The 25,705-nt window shown below is 33.7% G+C and overlaps 2 protein-coding genes across 7 annotated transcripts; one reads left to right on the top strand and one right to left on the bottom strand.

Annotated features, from left to right (window-relative positions):
• Window positions 1–1,016: 1,016 nt before the first annotated feature.
• On the bottom strand, window positions 1,017–2,382 carry LOC108337758 (F-box protein SNE). The gene has a single exon (XM_017574348.2). The coding sequence runs from the start codon at window positions 1,620–1,622 to the stop codon at window positions 1,155–1,157; it is 468 nt and encodes a 155-aa protein (XP_017429837.1). The 5' UTR covers window positions 1,623–2,382; the 3' UTR covers window positions 1,017–1,154.
• A 9,047-nt stretch (window positions 2,383–11,429) lies between these two features.
• LOC108338713 (phytochromobilin:ferredoxin oxidoreductase, chloroplastic) lies at window positions 11,430–24,415 on the top strand. Of its 6 annotated transcripts, none has more exons than XR_001833064.2 (9): window positions 11,431–11,751; window positions 18,351–18,467; window positions 20,222–20,316; window positions 22,006–22,099; window positions 22,396–22,527; window positions 22,664–22,768; window positions 23,169–23,219; window positions 23,293–23,610; window positions 24,119–24,415. XR_001833064.2 is itself a non-coding variant. In XM_017575763.2 (9 exons), exons 1-9 carry the CDS (start codon window positions 11,539–11,541, stop codon window positions 24,124–24,126), a joined length of 984 nt encoding a protein of 327 aa, XP_017431252.2. In that variant the 5' UTR covers window positions 11,431–11,538; the 3' UTR covers window positions 24,127–24,415. The 6 variants fall into 6 exon arrangements, 5 of the variants coding, with proteins under 5 accessions (XP_017431253.2, XP_017431252.2, XP_017431250.2 ...); XM_017575763.2 differs by having other exon boundaries at window positions 23,293–23,461; XM_052880242.1 differs by adding an exon at window positions 17,820–17,882 and having other exon boundaries at window positions 11,611–11,751; window positions 23,293–24,415.
• The last annotated feature ends 1,290 nt before the right edge of the window (window positions 24,416–25,705 follow it).

Below are 25,705 nucleotides of genomic sequence, written 5' to 3'. Positions count from 1 at the left end.
ATTAAATTCGTACAAGTTTTTTAATTGAATCTTAACTTTAAAGTAATTCAATTCTTTTTTAGGAATTATTGGACATTTAGATAGTTTACTTTAATTTGACTTAGACTTATTTAATAAATAACCCGGAAACATATTTTTTTAACTAAAAAGAGAGTCGGATTTACGCTATTTAAAAAAAAGATTGACTTAAAAAGTAAATTTATATATACGTAAATAAGAATTATACAATATTAATGTGTTGATTATGATGTACCTTTTCTACGAAAATGTCTCGAGACTATACTCTTAGTAACTCATAATTACATTCCTTAACCCACTTTAGTGCGTTTATATGTTTGTTTATATATATCAAAAAGAGTTACTATATAACAAGCTTTTAAGCATTATACTTCAAAATTATGTTAAACTCTTATAAAATTCATACTAACACTTTAAATAGTCTAATGTTATAGTGAACAAATCATGCTATGAAAACCCAAACGAACTATATTCATACCTTTATAATAGTTTTATATATTTCAAATGTCATCATAGATTGTGAAACTCATATTAGTTATTAATTAATATCTTGGGAACAAATTCTCACAACAATACACCAGAGTGAGACAAAATGAAAACAAGAAGAAACAAATGTGTAATGAAAGAGAGATTAAAAAAAGTGAAAAGCTTATAGTTTTTGTAAAATCTTGTACAAAAATAACATTACTCCTTTGTTTGTGGAAAAGGCATTTTATTGTGTAAAAGTCAATTATTTCTGGGCTTTGTGGCGTACCATAATCACTTCTAAAACGGGCTTAAGCTACCTAATGTCGCGGTGTAATCAAACATTAAATTGAACTTTAATGTAGTTCCGACATTAAAAGGTTTTTTCCACCGAAAATAATTAATTATAATAATAATAATAATATGAATTAAGGAAGCAAGAAGGTTGTAATGAAAATAAATGGAGTGAGTTTGAAATGATAAGCTGCATATGAATAAATAAAAGATATGAAAGGAGGAATAATCCACGCTTATTACAAGCATTTTTTTTTATTGATATGTCCTAATTCAACTATGATATGAGGAAATTAAGAGATAGAATAAACAAAGAAATTAGTGATATTTTTTAATTTGGTGTATAATAATACCGAAGGCGCAAAAATGAGATGAGATCAGACGTTGATGGTGTTGCAGAGGAACATGAGGGACGATGCGGATGCGTCGCTGGCGATCCTTCCACTTCCGAGCCTCTCGTAGCTGTCAATGCAGAAGAGCGAGAGCGAGAGCTGCACCTCATGCCGAGTCCACACTCGCTTCCTAACTCGCTCCGACTCTCCGAGTCGACTCAGCACCGGTCGCACGCACACCATGTAGAGACGCTTGTAGCCGCCCAAGGCCACCACCACCGCGCGCACCGACGCCGTGGAGACGTGGCGGAAGCAGAGATGCTCCCAGAGAGAGTCGTCGTTGCGCGTGAGGCTGCACCACAGACGACACACGCACGCCGCCACACCCAGCGAGGGTCCGTCGAGTCGTTTCAGGATTTCCCGAAGAATGTCTATGTTGTCGTTTATGAAGAACTTAGGCCGTTTCTCTCGCTCTCCCCGGTGCTGCTCCTGCACCATTCTTCCCAGCACCATTCACACACAAAATCAATTAATGGCACACAAGCACAGGGAGAAGAGAAGAGAAAAAGAAATAGATAGATAGAGAAAGAGAAAGCGAGAAAGCGAGAAAGAGAAAGAGAGAGATTTATCTAGCTAGCTAGTGGAAGAGGAAGTGGTGGGTTTAAGAAGAAAGTGTGGCATGTGAAAGGTGAAGCAATGTTGGTGTGGGACACAAACGTTGGATTTCTTCGAATAATACTAGACTCGTAAATTTTGCAAATAAAAACGATGTAGCGAGACATTAGTCATGGAAAAAAAAAAGTGTTAATAAATGGCAATAAGCAAAATGATAAAATAAAAGTATGTGGGGGAATAGGTGGGGTTTTGGATGTGAAAAGAGAGATGTATTTTGACTTTGGGGAAGTAATGAATGAATAAACGTGAAGTTGTGAAGGGTGAGACCGTTTTCATTTGTTACTACGTTGGAGAGTCGTTTGTTGCTGTGGTTGTGGTTGGAGTTGTTGTGTGCATGTAGAGAGAGAGAGAAGAGGTTGTGTTGTTGTGAGTATCGAGGGAGAGAAGGGGCCAAAAGAAAGGTCCAAAGCAGAGAACTGGAACCGATACGGTGCTTTTTTCCTGTTGTTGGTTTTCTATATAGGTTTCGGGGTGAGCAGATTTGGTGTTTGTTGTTTTTGTTGTTGTTTGCATTCTCTCTAAATACCTTGTATCGCTTGAGAACCGTTGGGGATCAGAGAGATAGAGTGTAGAAAAAGAGTTCTCTCTCCCTTTGAAATTTTCGTATGCTTCCTGCTGCCGTTGCTTGAATAGTCACACACTCTACGCAGACGTTTTCTGGTTTTTTCTGGACCAGACTTTGGACCATTTTTCATTTTTCTTTAAACTTTTTATGACATGTTCAAGTCAAGTACTCAAGTCTGAATTTTAGACTTCCCACCACTCTATGGAGCCATCCCTGTTTCGTCACCAATCTATGATCTATTTCTTCACCCTACAACTCTAGATATGGGGTACCTATGCACTACATCCCTTCTATAACTTCCTTGCCTCTATCTTACTATTATTCACTGTCTTTCATTTCATGCTACAAATAATGAGTGTCTCCGTATACATATACAATGACTGATAAGCTGTTTTTGTTAACAAAAACATAGGCTTTAACTTGTCTCTAATATCAAGTTAAATACAAGATTTTAAATTTAATTTAATTTTAAAAAAATTAGTTTAAAAGATGATATTTATATTTATTTATATAGTTTAAATTCGTTTTATCTTTAGTCAATATTAAACTTTTAATAATTTCGAGTTCGAAAAATCATATAAATGTTGTATCAAAATTGTTCGGATTAAAGACGAAAGGTTGTTATTATACGGTAACTTCGTACCATCTTTCTTATATTACTTGGTGCGGTAGGAAAGTGTTGAATTACAGTTTTCTTCTTCTTCATGAGTTGAAAATGTGGCAAAAAGTAATACACAAATGTAATTATTTGTTACTATTATTAGCAAATACACGACTGCAAAATGGGACAAGACACTGCAATGCATGTGTATGATACCAGTATGCATTAACAGCTGGCAAGTGCGCTGATAAGGTTGAAAACTTTACATTTTAAACTATACAAAACTAAGTACAACATCAAGCCAGAGTTGACTCTCCTTGCCTATTATCATATAGATAGCATCAGATCTCTGTATATATATTTTTGAAACATAATTTCCCTTTCCAACGCTCCAAGTAAAACTTTGGATTCCATCAGTTTTCAAGATTTGGTTAAATTATCTTTTTCATTTTGACTTATGCCCTGAACTTATTCGACCAAATGTTTCATTCACTTAGTTTAACTATAAAATAAAACCGATAGACTAATGTAGTTTTTAAAGTATAATAATCTTAGTCTGTCTATCACCTTTTCCTAATATTTCGTTCGTAACGATGTTAAGTTTCATATTAAATAAATATATAAAATTAAAAGGTTAAAATTCATTAACTCATTATCTTTGAGATTTTGAGTTAAAAGTTACATCAATTTCTTAAGAAGTTAGACTCCAGTCTAATTGACAGTGTATCGGTGAACATCAACCTCGATATAGACTATCAGACATGATATAAAAATTGATACCATGATTTCCATTTCTTTATTAAATTATTATGACCTAAGAATCATTAATTATATTTTGATTAATCAATGTGGACCGGAAGAAACTGAGAAAGATGCTGTGTTGAGTTGAAGACAAGAAGATGAAGGAGTTTGATTTTCCCTTGCAATCAAGTTGGCATGCATATATGAAGAGTGACAGTGCATTTGGGGAAGCAGAAGTAGGAAAAAGTTTTGGTGATGAAAGGAAAGAGGGTGAATGATGCTTCACCAAATTTGAAAGGAAGCAGTGACTAAAGTAATTTCCTTGGGAGACACAGGAATAGAAAAGAGAGGGTACAGGAAATAGGAGGAAAAAATGATGTGAATTTGAATAGCAACAAAGAAAAAGGTGAGAGGGGTTTTTGTTTGAGATGATGGTGTGAGGCAATGAGTATTGAAATGTCTGATGGGGTTGGATTTTCTCCCACAAAAGCAAAGCACCAAGTCCTTTGAGACAGAAAGCATAAAATATAATATCATCTTGTTAGGGGGCGTGAAATTGACATTTGATTTATTAATTAGGGTTTGTGTAGAGAGAAAGTGGTTCCCACCACACTGCAATTTAGAGAGAGTGTGTCATAAGAGGTTGTTTTTATTGAATTGGACTTGTTCGTTGGACACACTCGAGGGAGGCACTGTTCCCTATTCTTGCTCTTAGCAACTCGATAACTGCAAAACTACAACAAGGAGATGGCTTTAAACTTTGCAACCAACAAATTTTTCACCATTTTTTTTTCACCTCTCTTCTTTCTCCCCCCAACAACTATCCTTTGTACTTTCTTCTTGTAAACTTGTGCCCACATACTCATTAGTCAACTAGCTACTTAAGTTATACTATGTATCTATACGTCAACATGTATATATACCCAATCATCTGTGATAATCTCTTTATGCACAATTTCATTTTTCCACTTATATCCACTGTTTTTTGATCCTCAAAGTTATTGTTGTTGTAGATGATTCAATATCCAATCATGGAATAACTTTCATGGTGGTGGTAAAGAGAAATCATGAGATGCTTATCAAAAAGTATAAAGAAAAGGGTCAAAATTGTATAGTCGCGTCATTTTTTAATCCGGCCGATCTTGTTTGTTTGGTTAGAGAAAACAAAAACAGAGGTGGTGCTGTCATAGTGAAGTGCAGCTCGTCTCATTAAATTTAAGTATCATTCCTATATAATTTAACGAATTATACATAGAGGGATAGTTTTTATATTGTTAAGTAATTGAAGGATTATATATTTTTGTGATTGCATTATAAATTTTGATACAATATTGTTTTCGGACTTTAAAAATAAATATACATTGTCTTTCTAATTTAACAGTTTTAAATTTTTTAACTTATCAAATAAAGTTTTAAATCCACATTTAAGTTGTTTATATTATTTCACAGCTTATATGTGAACCTGAAATATTATTTTACATTTAAAAGAGATTTAACATTGGTTTAAATAACTATATTCATTTATTTTTAAAGTTTTTAAATTAAAATGTATTAAAATTTGAGATGTAAACAAATTTTAATTTTACGTTTAAATTTAAAAACTAAAAATATATTTAATTCTTAATTAAAAAACATCTTATATACAGTATACACATCAATATGAGTATAGTCTAAGAACACATCATGGTTAGATTGAGAACCTCTCAACAAGGATCAAAAGCAAATACACAAAACAATTTTGACTATATCTTAATGTCCAAATAAATGTTTGAATATTGACACATACTAAAGGATTAAACAGCTAAACATAATTAACTTACTAATAAAACCAATTAAAGGTGATTAAACTTCATTAGACTCAAGTAAAAGTAAAAACTCACTATACATACTACTAATAAAACCATTTAAATGTGATTCAGCTTTCATTAGATCCAAGTAAAGGTAAATCCACTGCAGATAATATAAATATGCAACTCAAGTAAAGTATGTGAGATTTTTATAAATAAGATTTATTACAATGTAACTTTAGCGCTGAAATGTCTTTTACTTGTATCTTACCAATAACCTAGAAAACTCAGAACATCCACGGTCGCTAATATTTAAAGAAAAATGTAGAGAGCGAAAATTAAGAAACATACTCGAGTTTGCAGTAAGATTTTTGATTTTTTTTCCATCAAGCAAGATAGATTATTTTTACTAATGCAACTTTTAGAAAAAAAAAAAAAAAAGTAAGTCGTTCCTCTTTTTTACTCTAATTCTTACTAAATGCCAAGAGCATTTATGAGTGTCCAGAATTACCAGAAATTATTATATCATAGAATGTCAAAAACACTCGTTTAGTAACTTCAGAAAGAAAGTACACAAACCTGGTAAAAGACAAAAAAGCAAAGATCGCCACTGGATATCATGCCCAATTCGCTGAAGAAAAAGTACATCCAATTGGGTGTACTAGTCTCATATTTTTTTCTCTCTGTCGAAAAGAAAAGGTGTTGTGGTGATTAATTAATGGCGCATGAACAGTAACATCATCGCAGGTTACATAATTAATTAAAGTGTTTTGACAGAACAATGATTTGTGATCTCCAAATTAGCACAAGTATGTTGTGATAAAAGCTTTAAACAACATCCACAAAAGAAACAAACAAGGAAGTAAAAGGTAAACAGAAAGATAGAGAGGGAAAGCAAACAATGCAATGACAGCCAGGGAGAGGGAGGTTCTAAATCAACGCTATCTGCTAACTACTCTCTTAGCTACAAGTGGGTAACTGTGGAATCTCATGTTTATTTTCAAAGTTTAGCTAACATGGCTTGTGTTTTTCTTCTTGTGTCTTTTCTTCAAACCCTAATTTATTGCTCATTATTCCTTATATCAAGGAGATCAGAGCAAGAAACTTCCTCAATCTTCACACTAAATTCCTATAACTTCACAAATCTCACATTACATGTCTTTCTGACAAGGCATCTTCAAAACAGTGATGTTAGGCATAAAAACAAATGACTATGTGGTTCACAGCATGCCAACAACTAATAACAAGCACAGGGGAAGAAGTTACTATTGCTGGATCCAAAATTAAACTTTGTTAACCATAAAGTAATAACAGAGTTCCACAGTTAAACTTAGCATTTCCAAGCTCTATAAAAGCTACTCGTTCTGCATTGCATCTGCTCATTGCACACTGTGCAGGTTTTGTGCCAGTTTTAACTTTAAGCATCAATGTTGAAGGTGGTGGAAAGTGCTTAAATAACTTGTTGTGTGAATAAAATCTGCACCAAGGTGCAGTGCCATGACATTACTTGCTGAATAAAAATTGTGTAGGTAAGGCTTGATGCTAGGAGCTAGGTTAGCCCAACTATACATAGGAAAATACATTTTTTTAAGTATTTTGATATAATACAGGTATCATTTTTTTATTAATTTTATCATTTTTTTCACTAATTCATTATTTTTTTATTATTATATTTACTTTATAAATTCAATGAAAAAAATATACATGTATTATATCAAAATAGGGTTAAATATGTTTTTGATCCCTTAACTTTTATTAAAATTTAGAATTAGTCCATTTTCAAAACTTTGGTCTAATTTAGTCTCCAAACTTTAAAAATGTGTGAATTTAGTCTTTTGAACTAAATTTTATTAAGTTTATTTGATGTTTCAAGCGTTTTATGATAGCATTTGAGTTGTTTATACCATTTGACACATTTTTGCTTCAATATTAACTGATAAATGCATTTAAAACATCAAATAAAGTTAACAAAATTTAGTTAAAAGAACTAAATTCACACATTTATAAAAAAATCTGAATTAGGATATCATTGTCTATGCATTTATGCGTGTTTCCGTTTCACTATATGACTCTTTAAAAAGACTGTGTTTTCAAAATGCATCTTATGAAAAAAATTATTAAAAAGTATATATTTAGTAAAATATTATTTTTTATGTTTGTATTAATCTTCTAACTACAAACTCATTTATCAATATTTAATAATTTGGAAATAAAACGACTAATTCAGTTAATGTAGCCTGAAAAAAAATTATTTAAGGTAATATTTAAGTTTTCTTCTTTTGGAAAACAACGACCATTATAGAAAGGCTTTAATATACTCTATGGTTCATGAGTGTATATGGAAAACATTTTGGCTCTTGAATTAATTATCGTACACTTGAATGAAAATTTATTTTCTCTTTAAGACAAACTTATTTTAGATTTTATGCTATCTTTCTTGTTATTTTTTATTTTAATCTTTTATAAATATCACTTCAAATTCTGGCCTTTAGGTTATACTATTATATATAATAATTAGTAGTAGTAGTAATATACGAAAAAATCTTGCAAATCGCCACTCTAATTACTTTCTTCTAACAGTATTATTATCCTTGTGTTTTAAACTATTCTGTATCAGTTTGATAAATAAAGTGTAAAACAAATAAGAATTACATAGAGGCATAAGTACTCAGGTAAATTGGACCAGAGAACGTATTTAGATTAGAATAAATCTTAAGACTCAAAAGGTTTACAAAAGTACTTAATATTATTCGTGGTAAGATTCTCACATCAATAATGAAATCGACCTCATCAATAATATATAAAACCCAACTCATCAACATGATTAAATTAAGTTCAATTTTTTAAGGTTATAAATAATACTTAACAGTGAGTGAGTTGTACTCGTTGGAATCCATCAAACAACTTAATATAACTACATTTTTATTTTGTTATTAGTTGAAAAGAGTAATAAGTTCATACATTAAAAAAAAATTCAACTATCTAATAAATAATTTAGAGCTGTCAAAATGGGTCACAACCCGCGAACTAACCCGGCTCACCACGGGTTTGAGCCGGATTGAGTTAGAAAAAATTGTATTTTTTTTATGCGGGTCATATTTCAATCCGACTCGTTTAAACTCGGTTCATGCAGGTTGAACCCGTGGTGGGCCGGGTTGACGCATCAACCCACCTACCTAATTTTATTTTATTAAAATTTAATTTTAATTTTATAAAAAAAGATTTATTATTTTGTTTTTGCTTGAAAAAATTATTTTAGTTTCTTATTTTCAAAATTAATTAAACACCCAGAAGTGAAATTTGGAAGTGAAATTTGTTTAGATTTGTATTATAGAAAGTTTGTAATTTTTTTTATTTAAAAAAAATTATAATTAAGTAGCCAACCTGTTTACCCACTAACCCGTGTGGGTCGAACCGGGTTCGAATTTTTCTAGTTCGTTAATAAGTGAGTCGGGTTGGGTTGGCTCACTAAGTGACCAACTCGTGGTGGGCCGGGTCGGGTGACCCGTTTTGACAGCTCTAATAAATATATAACAAAAATACTAGTCATTTAATAATTTTATATTTAATTGCATAAATATTGTTTAAAATTAAATATAGAAGGAGTATAGTTTAATTGATATAATTTGAATTTATTTATATTCTTACTCTTTTATCTTTGTAATGTTTTTTTTTATAATTGATTACATGTAGAACTGTGAACTTAATTTATAACTCATCAATCTCAGCTCGCAAATAAATCCTTTTAATTGGTTGAAAAAAGTTTAAATTCTTAAAATTATTATGTAAAGTTATTTATGATTAATGTTTAAGTAAATTTAAAGTTAGAATTTAAGTAATTTTGAGTTACTGTAACATTAAAATAATAGTTCATTACAAAAACTAAAAAATAAAGCATAACCACTATTTGAAGTTTTATTTTCAAAATATAACTGATTTACTTATAAATTTATTAAAAAATAACGTTTACCCTAAACTAAACTATAGTTTTCTATTTTATATATATAAGCTTATATCATTAGTATGATATGTGATCATCTATTTACATAATATTGATTTCTTTAATTATAAACTTAACTTACATAGTAACTAAAAATATTAATCAACAAATTTGAAAATAATTAATATTTATAGTTAAAATAGGATTTGAATTTAAGATATTTAATTTCCAAAATATTTATTTCATTTTTTAGAATTGATCTCATGGGTTAACCCTGTGAATATATGAATATTTTGGTCTTATTTTGATTTACACACAAACATTATTTAGTTTTGAGAAAATGTCTATACGTATGTTGATATTTTAAATAAAGTGGTAATTATCAATCTACAAAATCATTGTACAACTTGAAACTTTGCTATATATAAGTAAATGAAGGAAAATTAGACCTCAACTAAAAACATGTTTAATTTATAATATAAAAGTAAAATAATTTTTAACTTGTAGAGATTAATTAAATTTAAAATAATCTTTTAATAAAATATCAAAGTTTATTCTAAATTAATTTCATCTATGAGCTCATCCGTTAAATATAAACATCTAATCTCATATAAAATGTTTATTATATAAAAGATTTCACGTCAGTTAAAAATAGTAAATAAATTCAGTAATAAATTAATTAGTTTTAATCTGACTTTCAAATTTCGCTGTCAAATTCTTACCACAAACAAATGAAAACTCTTAATTGATAACTCACTCATAGTTAGTAATTATTATAGTTTTTTTTATCCAATTTTGAACATATGATACTTTAGCGAGGTAGTGAAATCTAAATGCTTAAAGTTTTTGGCGTGTAACATTAGAACACAATAACATTCAACTAAAAAGAAATTATTTGAAACTCAAATCACTAAAATAGTTATGTGTATGAAATTAAGTAAGTATTCCCTTGACAATACCAAATTATATTTGTAGGATTAATATAGTTGTGGATAAACCTGTCAATATAATCTCTTAACATAGTTTTGTCCTGACTTACTTAAGTTAATATCAGAAAAATTCACAGAATTAAAATTTTTTTTATAAAAAAAGCCGACATGATCAAAATATTTACATAAATCAGGATTAACCCATGAACTTTTTTTTAAAGAACAATGTTCATTTTAAATACAAAAAATATAATTAATCCTAATTTATTGTAAATATAAGTATTATAATTTCTAAAAATATCAAATTACATTTGATTGGCCAAAATTATTGCCAGAAACATCTATACAAGTTTTCTAAGAATAAAAAAGTAACAGTATTTTTGTAAAATACATAATTCATTACCCCCATAAAACAATTAACTTTCTGAAATTATATTTTAATAAATTTGATTTTTGAGTAACTAAATTATGAATTTGTGAAAAATAAACAAGTTTGAAAATTAAACTAAACATAAATTTATTTAATGGAACTGACATATTTTAACCTTAACTATATGCTACTTAAGAGAGGGTTTTGGAGATTGGGGCTACTTTTTATCCTCACTTAAAAGGTTTTTAAAAATGAAACTTTTTTCAATAACAAATTAGGACTGACCCATTTCATAGACCATGAGTTAAATTGACAGTTTTATTTGTATTGTAATATCATTTAAATAATACTTATGATAATTACGGTAAATAAAAATCATAATATCAAGCTCATTATGATTATCTTTTATCTTTAATATATGAATATTTTTTCAACAATATATTTTAGATTGTTCCAAAATAAATAAAAAATAATAAACTTTATTGGATCAATTTAATATATTTATAGGATGAAATAGATACATAATTTGTTTTCTTATTAGGTAAATGAAATTGTACTGTGTCTAAGAGAAGAGACAGAGGGAGAGACATGAGTGTAATGGACTTTGGAGGCATTATTATTTGGGCCATACGAGGAGGCCCACAGGCTGTAAATAAGTGTGGACCGTGGGCCCACAGGATGTGGGTTGCTAAAACTATAATGGAAGTTGCTGAGCAGCACGTGTGGCTCAGTTGGAGTTGCAGACTGTAACCGTAGATTGAGGATGCAGAAGTAGTGAACTAAAGAGTTGAGTGATTGAGTGCAAAAGAAGCTTAATTTGAATGGAATTTAGCATTGGTTGTTCACCATCTTCAACCTTTTCCCTGCAACGTTCGCTTCTTCCTCCATTAAAAACCGTAACCACTTTCACACGTGACTGGGGGAGAAGGAGAAGTACTTGCATACAAAGTTTTTCGGTATCTTATCACAAGTTTGTTGAGTTTGCTTTGGATGAAACCAGACGCCACTCTCACTTGAACTCTTCACCTTTGCAGGTTTTTTTTTTCTTTATTTTTTTTTTGGTGTGTGGAGATGGTGTTGAAATTAGAATGGTTTGTTAGGGTTAGTGTGGATTTTGTAGTTTGTAGTGTTTATTAAACTTTTAGTTGAGGTGGAAATAGATAGGTTTTTCTAATTGTCCAGTTGCAGTAAACTTGAAACCGAATTTAGGAACGGTTTGTTAGATGTGTTGGAGTGGATAAAACATTGCATATGGATTCACTTTAACAGGACTGTGAGTTGAAGCAAAGAAATGACATTTTGATTCAATGAAATGTGTGTAATCAAGGAGCACTGAACATTCCATTCTGTTTTGAACATATACGAAATGCTGCCTTAGTGATGCATTTGTACATAACATAACCAATATAAGGGTGAAGAAGACAAAGAATTTTAGTGAAGTGCTCTATTAAAACAAGTTCTGTGGGTTGTGGCTCAAAATGCTGTTACCATACATTGGATGGCATTGTGCAGCTGAAATAGGGTTAATGAGCATGCTTCAGGATGTGGTGATTTGTAATTTTAGCCCATCTTTTATTTTATATGAATTCTTGTTTGATTATCTGTTAGGTTCCTTTATATAAGGAGCCGAACAGTAGCAAGAAAAAACACACACTCAACAGTATAAAGAAATATGCATGTATCTATATTTCTATTTCCTCTGTAATGTGTAGAAAAGATGAATACAGTTGTCTATCTCTCCCCCAAGGAAGCCTCCCTTCCTCCACTGGCCACAATGGTCCAGTCTCAATTCCCAAATAATATTCGATGCCCCCTCTCCTTAATCTGTTTGTTATTTATATTCCCTCTCTCTTCTAACCAACTAACCACCGTCTCCCACTACTTATTTCATCCCTTTTTTTTTTACCCCTTCTCACGTAAACCTTTAATTGTCTAACATTACCCTCCCCCTCATTATCAACCTTGTCCTCAAGGTTGAAGTTAGGAAACTGCTGTTTGATATAGTGCTCCTCCTCCCAAGTAGCACCTTCAATATCATTCTCCTGCCACTGTATGAGAACTTGGGGTATCTCCTTTCCCTGATTTTGTTGGTTCCTTCGCTGTAACACCTTCACTGGGGTATAGCGTGGGTTGTCATCCTGCAATTCAGTTGGGAGGGTGCCTTCAACTGAATGTGTTCCAATAGCTAACTTCAACTGGGACACATGGAAAATAGGATGTATTTTTGCTGTTTCTGGTAGTTGTAGCTGAAAGGCGACTGGGCCTATTTGCTGCTCCACGCGGAAAGGACCATAATATCGTGCAGACAGCTTTGGATGGAGTCTTGTTGGCATAGATGTTTGCCTATGAGGTCTGATTTTTAAAAATACCCAATCCCCTACCTTGATTTTGGCCTCCACCCTCTTCTTATTGGCAAAGTGTGTCATCTGGTCTTGGGCCCTGGCCAGATGATATTTCAGTTGCTGTAAAGCCTCATCACGTGTCTGCAAGTCTTGGGCTACTGCTTCTACCATTGTTTCCCCAAGGATGAATCGTGTGAGTGTGGGAGGAAGTCTGCCATAAACAGTTTCAAAGGGTGTGCACTTAGATGCCCCTTGATAACTGGTATTGTACCAATATTCTGCCCAAGGTAACACCAAACTCCAACTTTTGGGTTGTTCTGAGCTAAAACAGCGTAAGTATGTTTCGAGTACCCTGTTTAATACTTCCGTTTGTCCATCTGTCTCTGGATGGTAGGCAGTACTCATCTTAAGCTGTGTGCCTTGCAATTTAAATATCTCCTGCCAAAAGATGCTCAAAAATGTTGAGTCCCTGTCACTAACAATGGTCATAGGTATACCATGTAATCTAATCACCTCTTTCACAAATACTGCAGCTATAGACCTTGCTGTATACGGATGCTTAATGGGAATAAAATGCCCATATTTGCTGAGTCTGTCCACCACCACAAGTATAGTGTCAAATCCTTGCGATTTAGGTAATTTTACCACAAAATCCATACTGATGTCCTCCCATACTGCTTTAGGAATGGGTAAAGGTTGCAAGAGACCTTTGGGTGACGATGCCAAGTACTTATGCTGTTGGCATACTAGGCAGCCAGCCACATAGTCGGTGATTGTCTTCTTCATTCCTGTCCAATACAGGGATTGTGCCACCCTTCTATATGTTCTATAGACTCCTGAATGCCCTCCTGTGACCGTGTTATGGAATTCTGTTAATAATTTTGGTATCCAGGAAGATTGTGCTGACAAAACCAACCGTCCCTTGTAATGTAATCTCCCATGTTCCAGGGTATACGCCGGATGTGAATTCGGATCTGCACTTATATCGTCCATCACTTTCTTTAGAGTTGCATCCTTCTCAACCTCTTCCATAATTTCCTGGAAATTGGACCAATAGGGCCTAGATATCATGTGCAGTACTTTTTCTCCCTCCTCCAATTCCTCCCCTTTTCTTGAGAGCCCATCCGCCACCTTATTGGATGCCCCAGTCCTATAAACAATATCAAATTCATACCCTAGTAATTTAGCCAACCAATTCTGCTGATTTTGAGTAGTAATACGTTGCTCCAACAAATATCTCAAGCTCCTCTGGTCAGTATAAACAACGAACCTTTGGCCCAAAAGGTAGGGTCGCCAGTGTTGGATGGCTAACACCAAAGCCATCAATTCTTTCTCATAAACAGATTTGGTGAGTGACACTTCGGAAAGAGCTTTGCTAAAATAAGCTATTGGTTTTCTATTTTGAGACAAAACTGCTCCTAAACCTGTGCCCGACGCATCGCACTCCACCTGAAAGGCTTGAGAGAAATCCGGTAAAGCTAATACTGGAGCCGTGGTGACTGCTGTTTTGAGTTTCTGCATTGCCTCTGCCCCTGCAAGAGACCAGTCAAACTTCCCTTTCTTAAGCAGGTTGGTGAGAGGTTGAGCGATCTTCCCATAAGCTCTGATGAATCTCCTGTAGTATCCAGTCAGACCTAAGAACCCTCTCAACTCTCTGATACTCTTTGGTTCGGGCCATGCTGTCACCGCAGAAACCTTCTCCTCATCCATCTCAACTCCCGCCTTTGAAATTTTATGCCCCAAATAACGAATTTGTTCTCTCCCAAATTCGCATTTGTTTCTATTAGCAAATAATTTCTGCTGTGCTAACACCTCCAGAACTTGCTGTAAATGTTGCATATGTTCATCCCAAGATTTACTGTATATTAGTATATCATCAAAAAAAACTAACACGCACCTCCTCAAAAATGGCCTGAGGACAGAATTCATCATATCTTGGAACGTGGCAGGGGCGTTTGTCAACCCAAAAGGCATAACGAGAAACTCGTAGTGCCCTTGATGCGTTCTAAAGGCTGTCTTAGGAATATCTTCATTTTTCATCCTGATCTGATGATATCCAGCCCTTAAATCAACTTTAGAAAAATACCTTGCCCCTTGAAGCTCATCCAGCAATTCTTCTATAACTGGTATTGGGTATTTATCCGCCACTGTGACTCTATTCAGTGCCCTGTAATCTACACAAAATCTCCAGCTCCCATCTTTTTTTTTCACTAATATTACTGGGCTTGAATATGGACTATTGCTGGGACGAATCACACCGAGCTTCAACATTTCCTCAACTTGTCTCTCTATCTCTGTTTTCATGAGGTGTGGGTAGCGGTATGGCCTGACACTTATGGGCTCTGTTCCTTCCTTCAAGGGTATTCGATGATCAACTTTCCTCTCAGGTGGCAGCCCCTGAGGTTCTCGAAATACTCCTTCGAAGTCTGACAAAATCTGCTTCAGCCCTGCCTCTTGAGTCGGTGTCCATCTCCCGGTTTTCCCATCTCCCTCCACCGCTTCTGCTTGACTTAAGCTCCACACGAGAGTCATGACTTCTATCTCCTTTTCTTTTAAGAGGACTTCGGGTGTCACCATTCGACGTGTTAAAGTGGGATCTCCTTTTATCTCCACTACTTTCCCTTCAACCTCCACCTTCATAATTAGGTGTCCCCAATCCACTTTAATTTCTCCTAGGGAAGCTAACCAAGTGATTCCTAATATCACATCCACACCGCCTAACTCAAATAAATATAATTTATCTCTAACTTCCAGCCCATCCAATTTCACAGTAACCCCTGTGCAATATCCACTGGTTATTTTCTTTTGTCCATCACCTAAGCACACTTTATAGGGATGGGTGTCAATGCTTTCCAGACCCAATTCTTTCACCAATCTGGTGGATATAAAGCTATGACTAGCTCCGCTGTCTACTAACACCAGACTTCTCCTCCCCTTCATCCATCCTTGCATCTTCATGGTATTTGATTGGGTGAGTCCTCCGGCAGACAACCCTGACAATTCCATCGCCGTGTGTTCCATCACCGGTTCCTCCATTTCGACCATTTCGATCTTCTCTTCGACTCCTTCTTCTTCACCTTCTTCCGCCAAAATCATCATTCTCATACTCCTTTCAGCACACCGATGGCCCGGGCTGTATGGGCCACCGCACTGGAAACAACGCCCTTCTTCACGCCTTTTTATATATTCGGGATAAGGCAACATTCTTACTCCTCTTCCTTGAGTATTCCCTCCTCCGCTACTACCAGCTCGGGCGGTTACATTGCTAGAAACGCCTTCCTTCTTCGTTCCCGATCCACCGCCGACCCCGCCGACGTTTACCGATCCCTCTGACGTGCCGCGATAGGTCTCCGTCCTCGCGACAGTACCTGAGCTCGAGGAATACTTTCCCCAGGTCACCCCTCCTTTTCCTCTCGTTCCGCTATTACCTCGCGATACCGAACCCGCTTGCTCGACGTCGCGTGCTCGCTCCATTGCCGTCAACAGATCGCGTGGGTCATGCGGCCTCACCAGATTTCTTAATCCTTCTTGTAGCCCAGCGAAGAAGTATCCCAAAAGTTGTTCCTCATTCACTCCGGCTGCTTGCGCCACCAATACTTCAAACTCCTGTATATATTCGTCGACATTTCCCCTTTGTCGCACGGCAGCCAATTTTTCATAAACAGAGCCCCTGTTTAAGCCTCCAAACCTCCGTGTTAGAGCGGCAGTGAACATGCTCCAAGTTGGATGTCTAGTCTTCTTCCGCCAAAAACGGAACCAATAACTAGCGCCTCCTTCCATACAGATATATACCAGCTTCATTTTCTCCCTCTCTGTCACGTTCTGGATATCAAAGAATTTTTCGGCCTTCGCTATCCAGCCCATGGGGTCCGTTCCTTCGAACGTTGGAAGTTCCACACGTTTCATCCAACTTCGTTGCACATCTCCTCCATCCTCTTCCGACTCCTCCTCCGAACTCTCTGGTGATCGTCGTTCACAGTCAGCATTGACGGAGTCGCGGCTCCCTGCGGAGCTCCGATCATGGTTCCTGGAACGTCTACCTGAGGTTCGTTGAAAAGCGAGAGTCATCGCCCTCACCTCTGCCTTCAGTTCCTCCATTGTCGCCTCCATCGCCCCCATTCGCCCCTCCATGCTTCTTCGCTACCTCTCCTTCTTCTCCTCTCCGAAACTGATCCGGCAGGTCGGACCAAATCTGTTAGGTTCCTTTATATAAGGAGCCGAACAGTAGCAAGAAAAAACACACACTCAACAGTATAAAGAAATATGCATGTATCTATATTTCTATTTCCTCTGTAATGTGTAGAAAAGATGAATACAGTTGTCTATCTCTCCCCCAAGGAAGCCTCCCTTCCTCCACTGGCCACAATGGTCCAGTCTCAATTCCCAAATAATATTCGATGCCCCCTCTCCTTAATCTGTTTGTTATTTATATTCCCTCTCTCTTCTAACCAACTAACCACCGTCTCCCACTACTTATTTCATCCCTTTTTTTTTTACCCCTTCTCACGTAAACCTTTAATTGTCTAACATTATCCCCCCTCTTATTTTCTAATCTCTAGGATTTTTTTTTTGGGATCATTCATGCTTGATTAGGTTTTTATTAGGTTGTCGTGTGAACTCTTCATTGCCTTCCCAATGGTTATGATGCTGAAAACTGCTTTATAGAATAGGAGAGCGTTAACTTTTAACAGTAAAAATTGAAACCTTTAAAACTGCTCGACTTCAATAAATTTACTGTATTAAATTTCTTTTTATTGCAGAACTCAGTACACAATTCCATGTTTGACAGTGATAGATTGCAAGTGCTGCAGATTTCTTAATTGGTAACTGATAAACCCAACAATACATGAACGTGTTTGCCAACATCTACAACAAGTTTCAAACACACTCATTGATTTTGTAAGCACTGTACATAAATAAAGTAAACAATCACTTTGATTTGGTCAATAATATCTAGAAAACATCTTCCATTTAATTTTGAAGGAAAATTTAAATGAAAAGGAGTTTTTGAGGATGTGGTCCATTGTTCCAATCATCAACTTTGCACTTCTGATAATTAAATAATGAAGAAGTCATTAACTCTTGTTTTTTTGTTCTTTTGTTATTTAATTTTCCATTTCATATTATATTTTTCTTTTGGTATTAAATTTAGTTTAACCGAACTAAAAAATTTTCCAAAATCCCAGTTGTGGCTTTTGTCCCTTGTTGTTCTGCATTCCTCTGCTTTGTTCTCCACCATTATTTGTGTCCACAGATCTTCACCGTACATTTTGTGTATGTTTTTTTGCTAGGAAAAGTTCAGTTCCATGAATTCTAAGGATGGTAAAGGAATGCTTAGTATGCTATCATTTGAAGCTACCAAAATTAGGCTTTTACGAAGTTTGATCATTGAGACAGAAACAATGCAGGTGTTTTTTCAATCCCTGTCGAATGTCAATTTATTATGTTTGTTAGCTTAACTAAATTCTGTTAGTAACAGTTTGTTGTCCTTACTACAATTAGCTTATCTACTATAGTTAGTTTACTAGGATAACTAGTTCATCTTTGTATAGTTATAAAAAGCTGAAGCTTACTATAGTAAAATCAAATTTGTAGTCCCTCATTCATAGTGAAATCAGTTTCCCTCTCTTTGTTAAGCATGAAACAATCCATGCCTCTAACCCTAGTTTTCTTCTCCTTGTCCAACAATGGTGACAACTAACTTTTCTCACTCAATCTCTGAAAAGCTTGACTCAAATAATTATCTTCTTGGTGTCAAAAAATCAACTTCTCCTCTTGTGGCTCCAATCTTCCATGTCTAGAGAAATGCTCACTCATGTTTTCTGGTGCAAGTCATTGTTTTAGCTTTGGAACAAGGTTCATGCATACTTCCACTTGCATACCAACATGAAAGCTCTCTCCAGAACAGAAGCAGAGTATTGCAATATGGCATACACCACAACTGAAATTGTTTTGATTCAAACTTTATGATCTTAACTTGGAATTCCACACACTTTGTGATAACATGAGCTCTATAGCCTTAGCCCACAATTCTCTTCATTCATGCACCAAGCATATGGAAACAAATAGTTTCTTTGTTTGAGAAAAGGTTGTTACCTAGCAAAATCTAGATCATTCATGTCAAGTTGTTGATGTTCTAACCAAAATCTTCTCTCCTAATCGATTCCTGACTCTGGTTAAAGCTCAAAGTTCTAGATTCTCGTTCTCACCACCCTTCCTGAGTTTGCGTGGGTGTAGTGGGGTATATATTCAGTACTATATTGTATCTCTTTCATTGCTAAGATCTATGTAACATACTCTCAGTTTGTTATAGTTTGTTATCTTAACTCAACTCCATTAGTTACAGTTTGTTATCCCTACTACAATTAGCTCTTTTATTATAGTTAGTTGGTTTACTAGCATAATTAGCTCATCTCTGTAGCTATACATAAGCTTAGCTTACTGCAGTAAATTCAATTTTGTAATCCCTCATTCATAATGAAATCAGTTTCTCCCTGCACTATGTTATTCTAATACAAATTGATGTATGGTTGGTTTCTACTACTGTCCTAAAAAAATATGCCTTTGTAGTACCTGGTAATTTATTTTAGCCATAACAATTTCAAAATTTGATCTTTTATGAACTTATTTCTGCCAGTCTCGATTCTTGAAATACCATAGTTTCCACAAAACTGACAATCCCTTGTCCATTATTTTAATTTAAAATGTCTGTGACGTAACTAATCATTTCAGAACTTGCGGATGTCACTTCACAATATATCCTCTTTACTAATCAGACTTCAAAGTTAATGTCTGTTCTTGTTTTTTGAATTTCTTGCTAGATGAATTACTATAGTAACAATCCCATTCCTAATCGTGTTGCTGTTATTTTAAAGTAGTAATTTCTTCATTGGGAAAACAGAGGTGGGCATTTATTTTCTGAATTGTGTTATTATATATCTCTGGATCCTCCTCATTTGACTTCAATGTGTTGGATTTCATCCTAGTCCAAACTTTTTTCCATCTTCATGTGAACTTGAACTTCAGCCTAGTGCAAACCTGTTTTCAATGATACAAGAAAAAAAGACATATGAATTGCTGAAGTGTTCTGTATTTTGTCCTGTCTGGAAATTGTTTTACAATATGCTCACTGCCTCTCTCTTTTTTTCTTGAACTTATGCAGGTTTTTGATTTTACTGTCTTTCCTGAAGCAGAATATGATGTCCCCATATTTTGTGCCAACTTTTTCACCTCTGCTAAAACAAACATTGTCGTATTGTGAGTTAGCATCTTCTTCCACTGTTGTATTCCACTTATATAAAGGATGTTCTCCATTTTCCATTTTACTTTTAGTTGTGGAAAAGTCCACAATGTGGACCGTGTTTTCAACTTTTTAACTTACTCATAAGCTGCATTTCAGCTTTGGAAATTTATGCATTGTAATGCATAATTTTTTCATCAAAGAAGAGTTTAGAACTAATAATGAAAACCTATCTTTGTCTGCTTTGCATTGTGAAATTGTGTTGAGAATCATTCAGTTTTTTAATGCATAAAATAGCCTCTTATCCATGTGGTACATAACAGAAAACTTTTATATCATCATTTGGGTGTGGTTAATGCATATGTTTTACTGCTTACTAATACTCACCAAACTAGGTTTATCAAGTAGTCTCAGGAATAGGTATTTGATTGAACTTGTTAAAAGAAAATGCCATATTTCATTTAGTGTTAACTTTCTTCGATAACTTGAAGAGGATGCTTCATTCCTTTTTATAACAGGTTCATGCATCTTTTATGGTATATTTCTAATTATTCACATCTGAATGTTACTTTAAGCCAGAAAATTGTAGTTGTTTTACTCTAGCCCTTTGGTTTTGCCACTTTTTTTCTATGAATCTTGAATAAGATGAAGTTTAGTCCTGTTAGAATAATTACATCTATGTATCATCATTAAGCCTAAGTGGGTGTAGTGTGTTAGACAATCTATTAGCTATACCAATAGTACCTAGTTCGGCACTTAGGTGTCTAGTACAGTTCCTTAATCTTTCATGTATTCTTGAATAAGTTTTTCATTATAAACAGAAGATTATGAGAGGGGTCTCTTAAGCCCTTCAAAATATATTTCTCTGTTTTTAATCTTAAGTAATCCTAACCAGCTGCACAGTGAAGGTCACAGATCTTTTCTTGCAGAGTTACAGTGCTTGTTTTATAATTGTTATTCTCTTTAGAATGAGGGCTTGTAAGTAAAGAACCCTGAAACCTTAGTTCAATAAATCTGGCTATATCTGTCACAAGATGTCATGTCATATTCTATGTAGAGGATCGTGTATTTGATTCACTATTTGAAATTAAGTTATATTAGATGTACCAAAATCATCCTCGTTTTATGCATATTGGCCTTTGCTTTCATTTCTTCTGTATTGTAGTTTTATAATCGAAAGTTATAGAGGCTTTTGGATAATTGGTAGTGACTCGCAGTGATCCATCTTATAAAGAACTACTATTTGGTGCAGCCATTGTAATAAATGAGAAATTTGTCATATTGGTCAGTAAATACAAAAGGATTGTGTGTGAGCTGCACATCTACTAGAATTTACCACCTACTCAACTGTAGAAGAATTCTATAGTGCCCATCCATTTAGATAATGTACTATTTTCCTTCTAAGGTTGCATTTTCCTTCCTCAATGTAGGTGTCTCTAGTCATATTGCCAGTGCTTGTGCTTTACATAATGATCAAAGACAATGCTTTACCTAGGAACAACATAAAGCAAATATGTGAAAAATCATTGTGACAGTCTGTGTAGTGCTTGGTTCTCCTCAATATTATTTACACGTTAACTGTCTTAGAAATATAGTATATGTTCACCTATATGACGCTGGTACTTTGATAAAGATTTCCAACTGTACTATTAATAGGTACAAACATTCTATAATGCAGGGCACTAACCTTGAATTAATTATGTCAGGGACCTTAACCCCTTGCATGATATCATCAATCGGCATGAGTACAAGGATAAGTACTTTAAAAGCTTAATTCCTCTTGGCCTTAAATATACACAGGTAAATGCAAATATTTAGGGCAAATTATTAAAGTTATTGGTAGAAGTATTTTCAGTTTTGAAACAGTTAATCACTCAAATGCAGCATAACAATGTGCAAAATTTTGTTAATAAGAACTACTTATTGATCTGATTTGCCACATGAGTGATGCATTGTTTTAAAACTATATATACTCTTACTACAAATTCTCTGTTTTTGACTTTTCCTTTTCTTTCATCGATGCATCTATGTTCTGTAAATTATAGAATTCTTTCTTAAAGGAGCTAGCGTGTTGACTTAACACAGACTTCATGCAGCTTTTTCCATGGGGAGGGAAGCTCACAAGTGAGTCTATAAATTTTTTTTCACCAATTGTCATCTGGACAAAGTTTACCTCAAACCCGCAAAAATACGATATTCTGTATTCTGCATTTAGGGATTATTACAAGGTAATAACCCTAGCGCCATATTAAACTTTATCATTGACCATTTCAATTTTACAAAATATAATATATTTAATATAGTTGGCCTTGTACAAGTGTAATTTCTTTTATGTTGATGACTGGGACCCTGGGACCCTGACAGGTATGGTTGGAATTGATATGCAAATCAGTTAAAGAGACAGATAAATCTCAGGTTGTACTCAATCTCGAAGCACAACACAGATATTTGACATGGAGAGTTGAAAAGGTAGTTCACATTTTCTAATATTTTTGGACAGCCAATCATAAATATGATTAGTGATCTATCCACAATGACACATATTTCTCCTAGGTATAGTTGGTTTTGGGGTTTACTAATTCACCAAGGTTTTACACTCATTTAGCCTCAGTTAATTTAGATGATGATAATACTGAAGAGGATTATGCTTGTGATATGTTCAAGAGAGCTAGCTACCTTGTTGTTTATTGAGCAATGTTGAAATTTGTTTCTACTTTCAAATTTTGACATATAAGTTTGAAATGTAGTTTGAAGTTTGAATTATCAACAATGGACAGTCAATCCAATGGGGTCTTAAATTTAGAATAAATATTCAATTTCAAATTTAAATTTACAATGGACCTGATTCCTGGACATATTTTGGAAGTAGGATCCAGGACAAGGTGTGTTGAAGAAGTTGATTGGGGATACACTTGCCAAGGTAGGTCAAATCCTTGGTGGTTTAATTTCTTACAATTTAGTACTACAGATGCTTACTTCTGGTTTTATCCTAGGATTTGTTGAGAAAATTTCTCTTTAATGGAGTTGATGAACTAGGAAGCAAAACATTCTATGATTATTTTCCACACTACTGCACTCAAGAGGGGATGTTAAATAAAAAAGGCAATATTGTTGGGAAGTCCTTCGAAAATCGCCCATGGAATGCTAGAGGAGAATTTATTGGTAATTGGTTTTTGAATTGGGTTTTATTTATCTAATTTTTGTTTCCTTTGCAGCTGTGTTTCATGTCTTTTGCTAGCCTGAGCCTCTCTTATCATCATTGTTCTGTGATCAATTGGATTGTTTCCCTTAACGGTGTCTTTTATTTCCTGGTACAAAGATTGGTTCTGTATATTTATATGTGGCATTTTGCGTGTATATGTACGTTACTGGTCACTTGAAGGTACAATCTGACAGTGAGATTTTAGGTGCAAGAGAAATTAATTGAAGAAATCATTTGAGCTTAATTTCCATTATTACGATCAAGCATGAGATGATTTCAACAGTGAAATAGGCTTAGTTTAGTGGGCTAGCAAATAGTGCACAAGATAGCACTCACAAGAAATATTACATTAAGATCAAACAACCTTCTTCTGAATTAACATAGTAACTAGGGTGTTTAATTTTTTATTTATTTATTATGCTAGTTGATAATTTTTATAATATTTACAGAAAAACTTATTAGAATAAGTTTTTTTAATTTATTTCAGTAATTCAGTTAATTTTATGAATAAAATGTTATTTGATTGGATTGAAATAACTACTCAGTGAAATTGTTATCTTGGTTTATAGTAGTTTTTAAGAATCCATGTGTTTTTATTGACTGTTGGAATGTTTTAGGTGAATGATTGTCAGCATGTAAAAGGCAACACTTTTTAGACATTGCTTTAAATTTTGAATCGTTCAGCAAGCATTGAAGAGACTGCAATTGTTGTAGAGAATTATGCCATTAGATGTTTGTAATATAAGTGCTACTGTACTGTGTTATGTCCACTAATTTTTGTATGGCAAAAAAATTCTTTAACAAATCTCAGGCTCCTATGGCTGTACTTGTGTTATTGTAACATTTATATTGTAAGATTACAATCAGCTGTGTACAATTAGCTTTAGATCAATCAAGTCTTCTAAATTAAATTTGTATATTACCATTTAATTTATATTAATTTGTATAACACAAAAAAAATTAGTTGATCAACTATTGTGGTTAAATAAAAAAGTTTTTTAAATCAATTGGACTATTTATTTGACATGCTAGATAAATTGGATTTCTATGTAGAGGTATTTTTTAACTGTGACTTATTAAACTAATTTGCATTTGTAGATGTTTTCATCTCAAACATGTCGGTTAAGGAGTAATTTATAAATCATCATTTTAATTCCTAATTGATTTATTCATACACCTTACATGTACAAAAGTTATATAATTGTAAAGATCTGATCCATTTTTTCCTTTTTTTTTTCTTAACTATATCTTTACCAAAACTTTCCCTTTTTATTACAAATTCTAATTCAAGTATATAACAAATAGAAGAAATCAATATTAAAGTAAAATAAATTAACAAAGCATGTTTGAATGTAAGATAAAGTAATCTCTTAATTCCTATCCTTTTTATTATAAACAAATGGTTATTGACAGTATGAAATTATATAAATATTTTTTATTTTATGTTTGAAATTATGTAAATATTTTTTATTTTATATTATATGTCTATATACTTCCATTATAATTTATAAAATAATAATTTTTTTATAAGTTAAAAAATTATATTATATCAACTTATTAGAATCATTCATATAGCTTTTATCTGAACAAACAAAACAGTAAAAAGGATCATTCATATAGTTTGGTCAAGTCTCTTTGGTTTCTTGAATACTCCGCCCTTTTATTTATCAATATTTTTAGGTTAATTCAAAGATTTATAAAGTTAGCTCTGAAATAACATCAGGTTTTAAGATACAACAGAAGTGTTGCTTTTCTAGAGATTAGTTTTGAGGCACCATTTTAACATCCAATCATCCTTAGAAGGAAGTAACATAAACACGTGAATCTGAATTTACTTTTTAAGCTGGATTTGAATGGACCTAACAGAAAACCGACAAAAGCATTCAAAAACCATCTTAAAATTCCAAGAAAAAATTTATTTGAATGGCAGCATGCATGAGTCATAAAAGTGACTCATTGATTCATTGATCAAGTGGTACTGATACAAGAGTCAATACGACATAATTTATTTGATACTGATATGAACAAGTTGGAAAGACATGGTCAGAATAGTTTCATTCCATTCTCAATCCATCTAGGCCATGCGCGTAGACTCTTTAAGGCTTAAATTTAATGATGTCCACAGACACAACATCGAAGGTGCTGCCAACTTTCAGCAAATTACAAATTAATTTACAATAATATATAAATATGAGAATTCAACA

Source organism: Vigna angularis, chromosome 7, assembly GCF_016808095.1.
Source record: "Vigna angularis cultivar LongXiaoDou No.4 chromosome 7, ASM1680809v1, whole genome shotgun sequence".
Lineage (NCBI taxonomy): Eukaryota > Viridiplantae > Streptophyta > Magnoliopsida > Fabales > Fabaceae > Vigna > Vigna angularis.
Note: the sequence above shows the minus strand (reverse complement) of the source record. Positions and strands in the feature narration are given on the sequence as shown.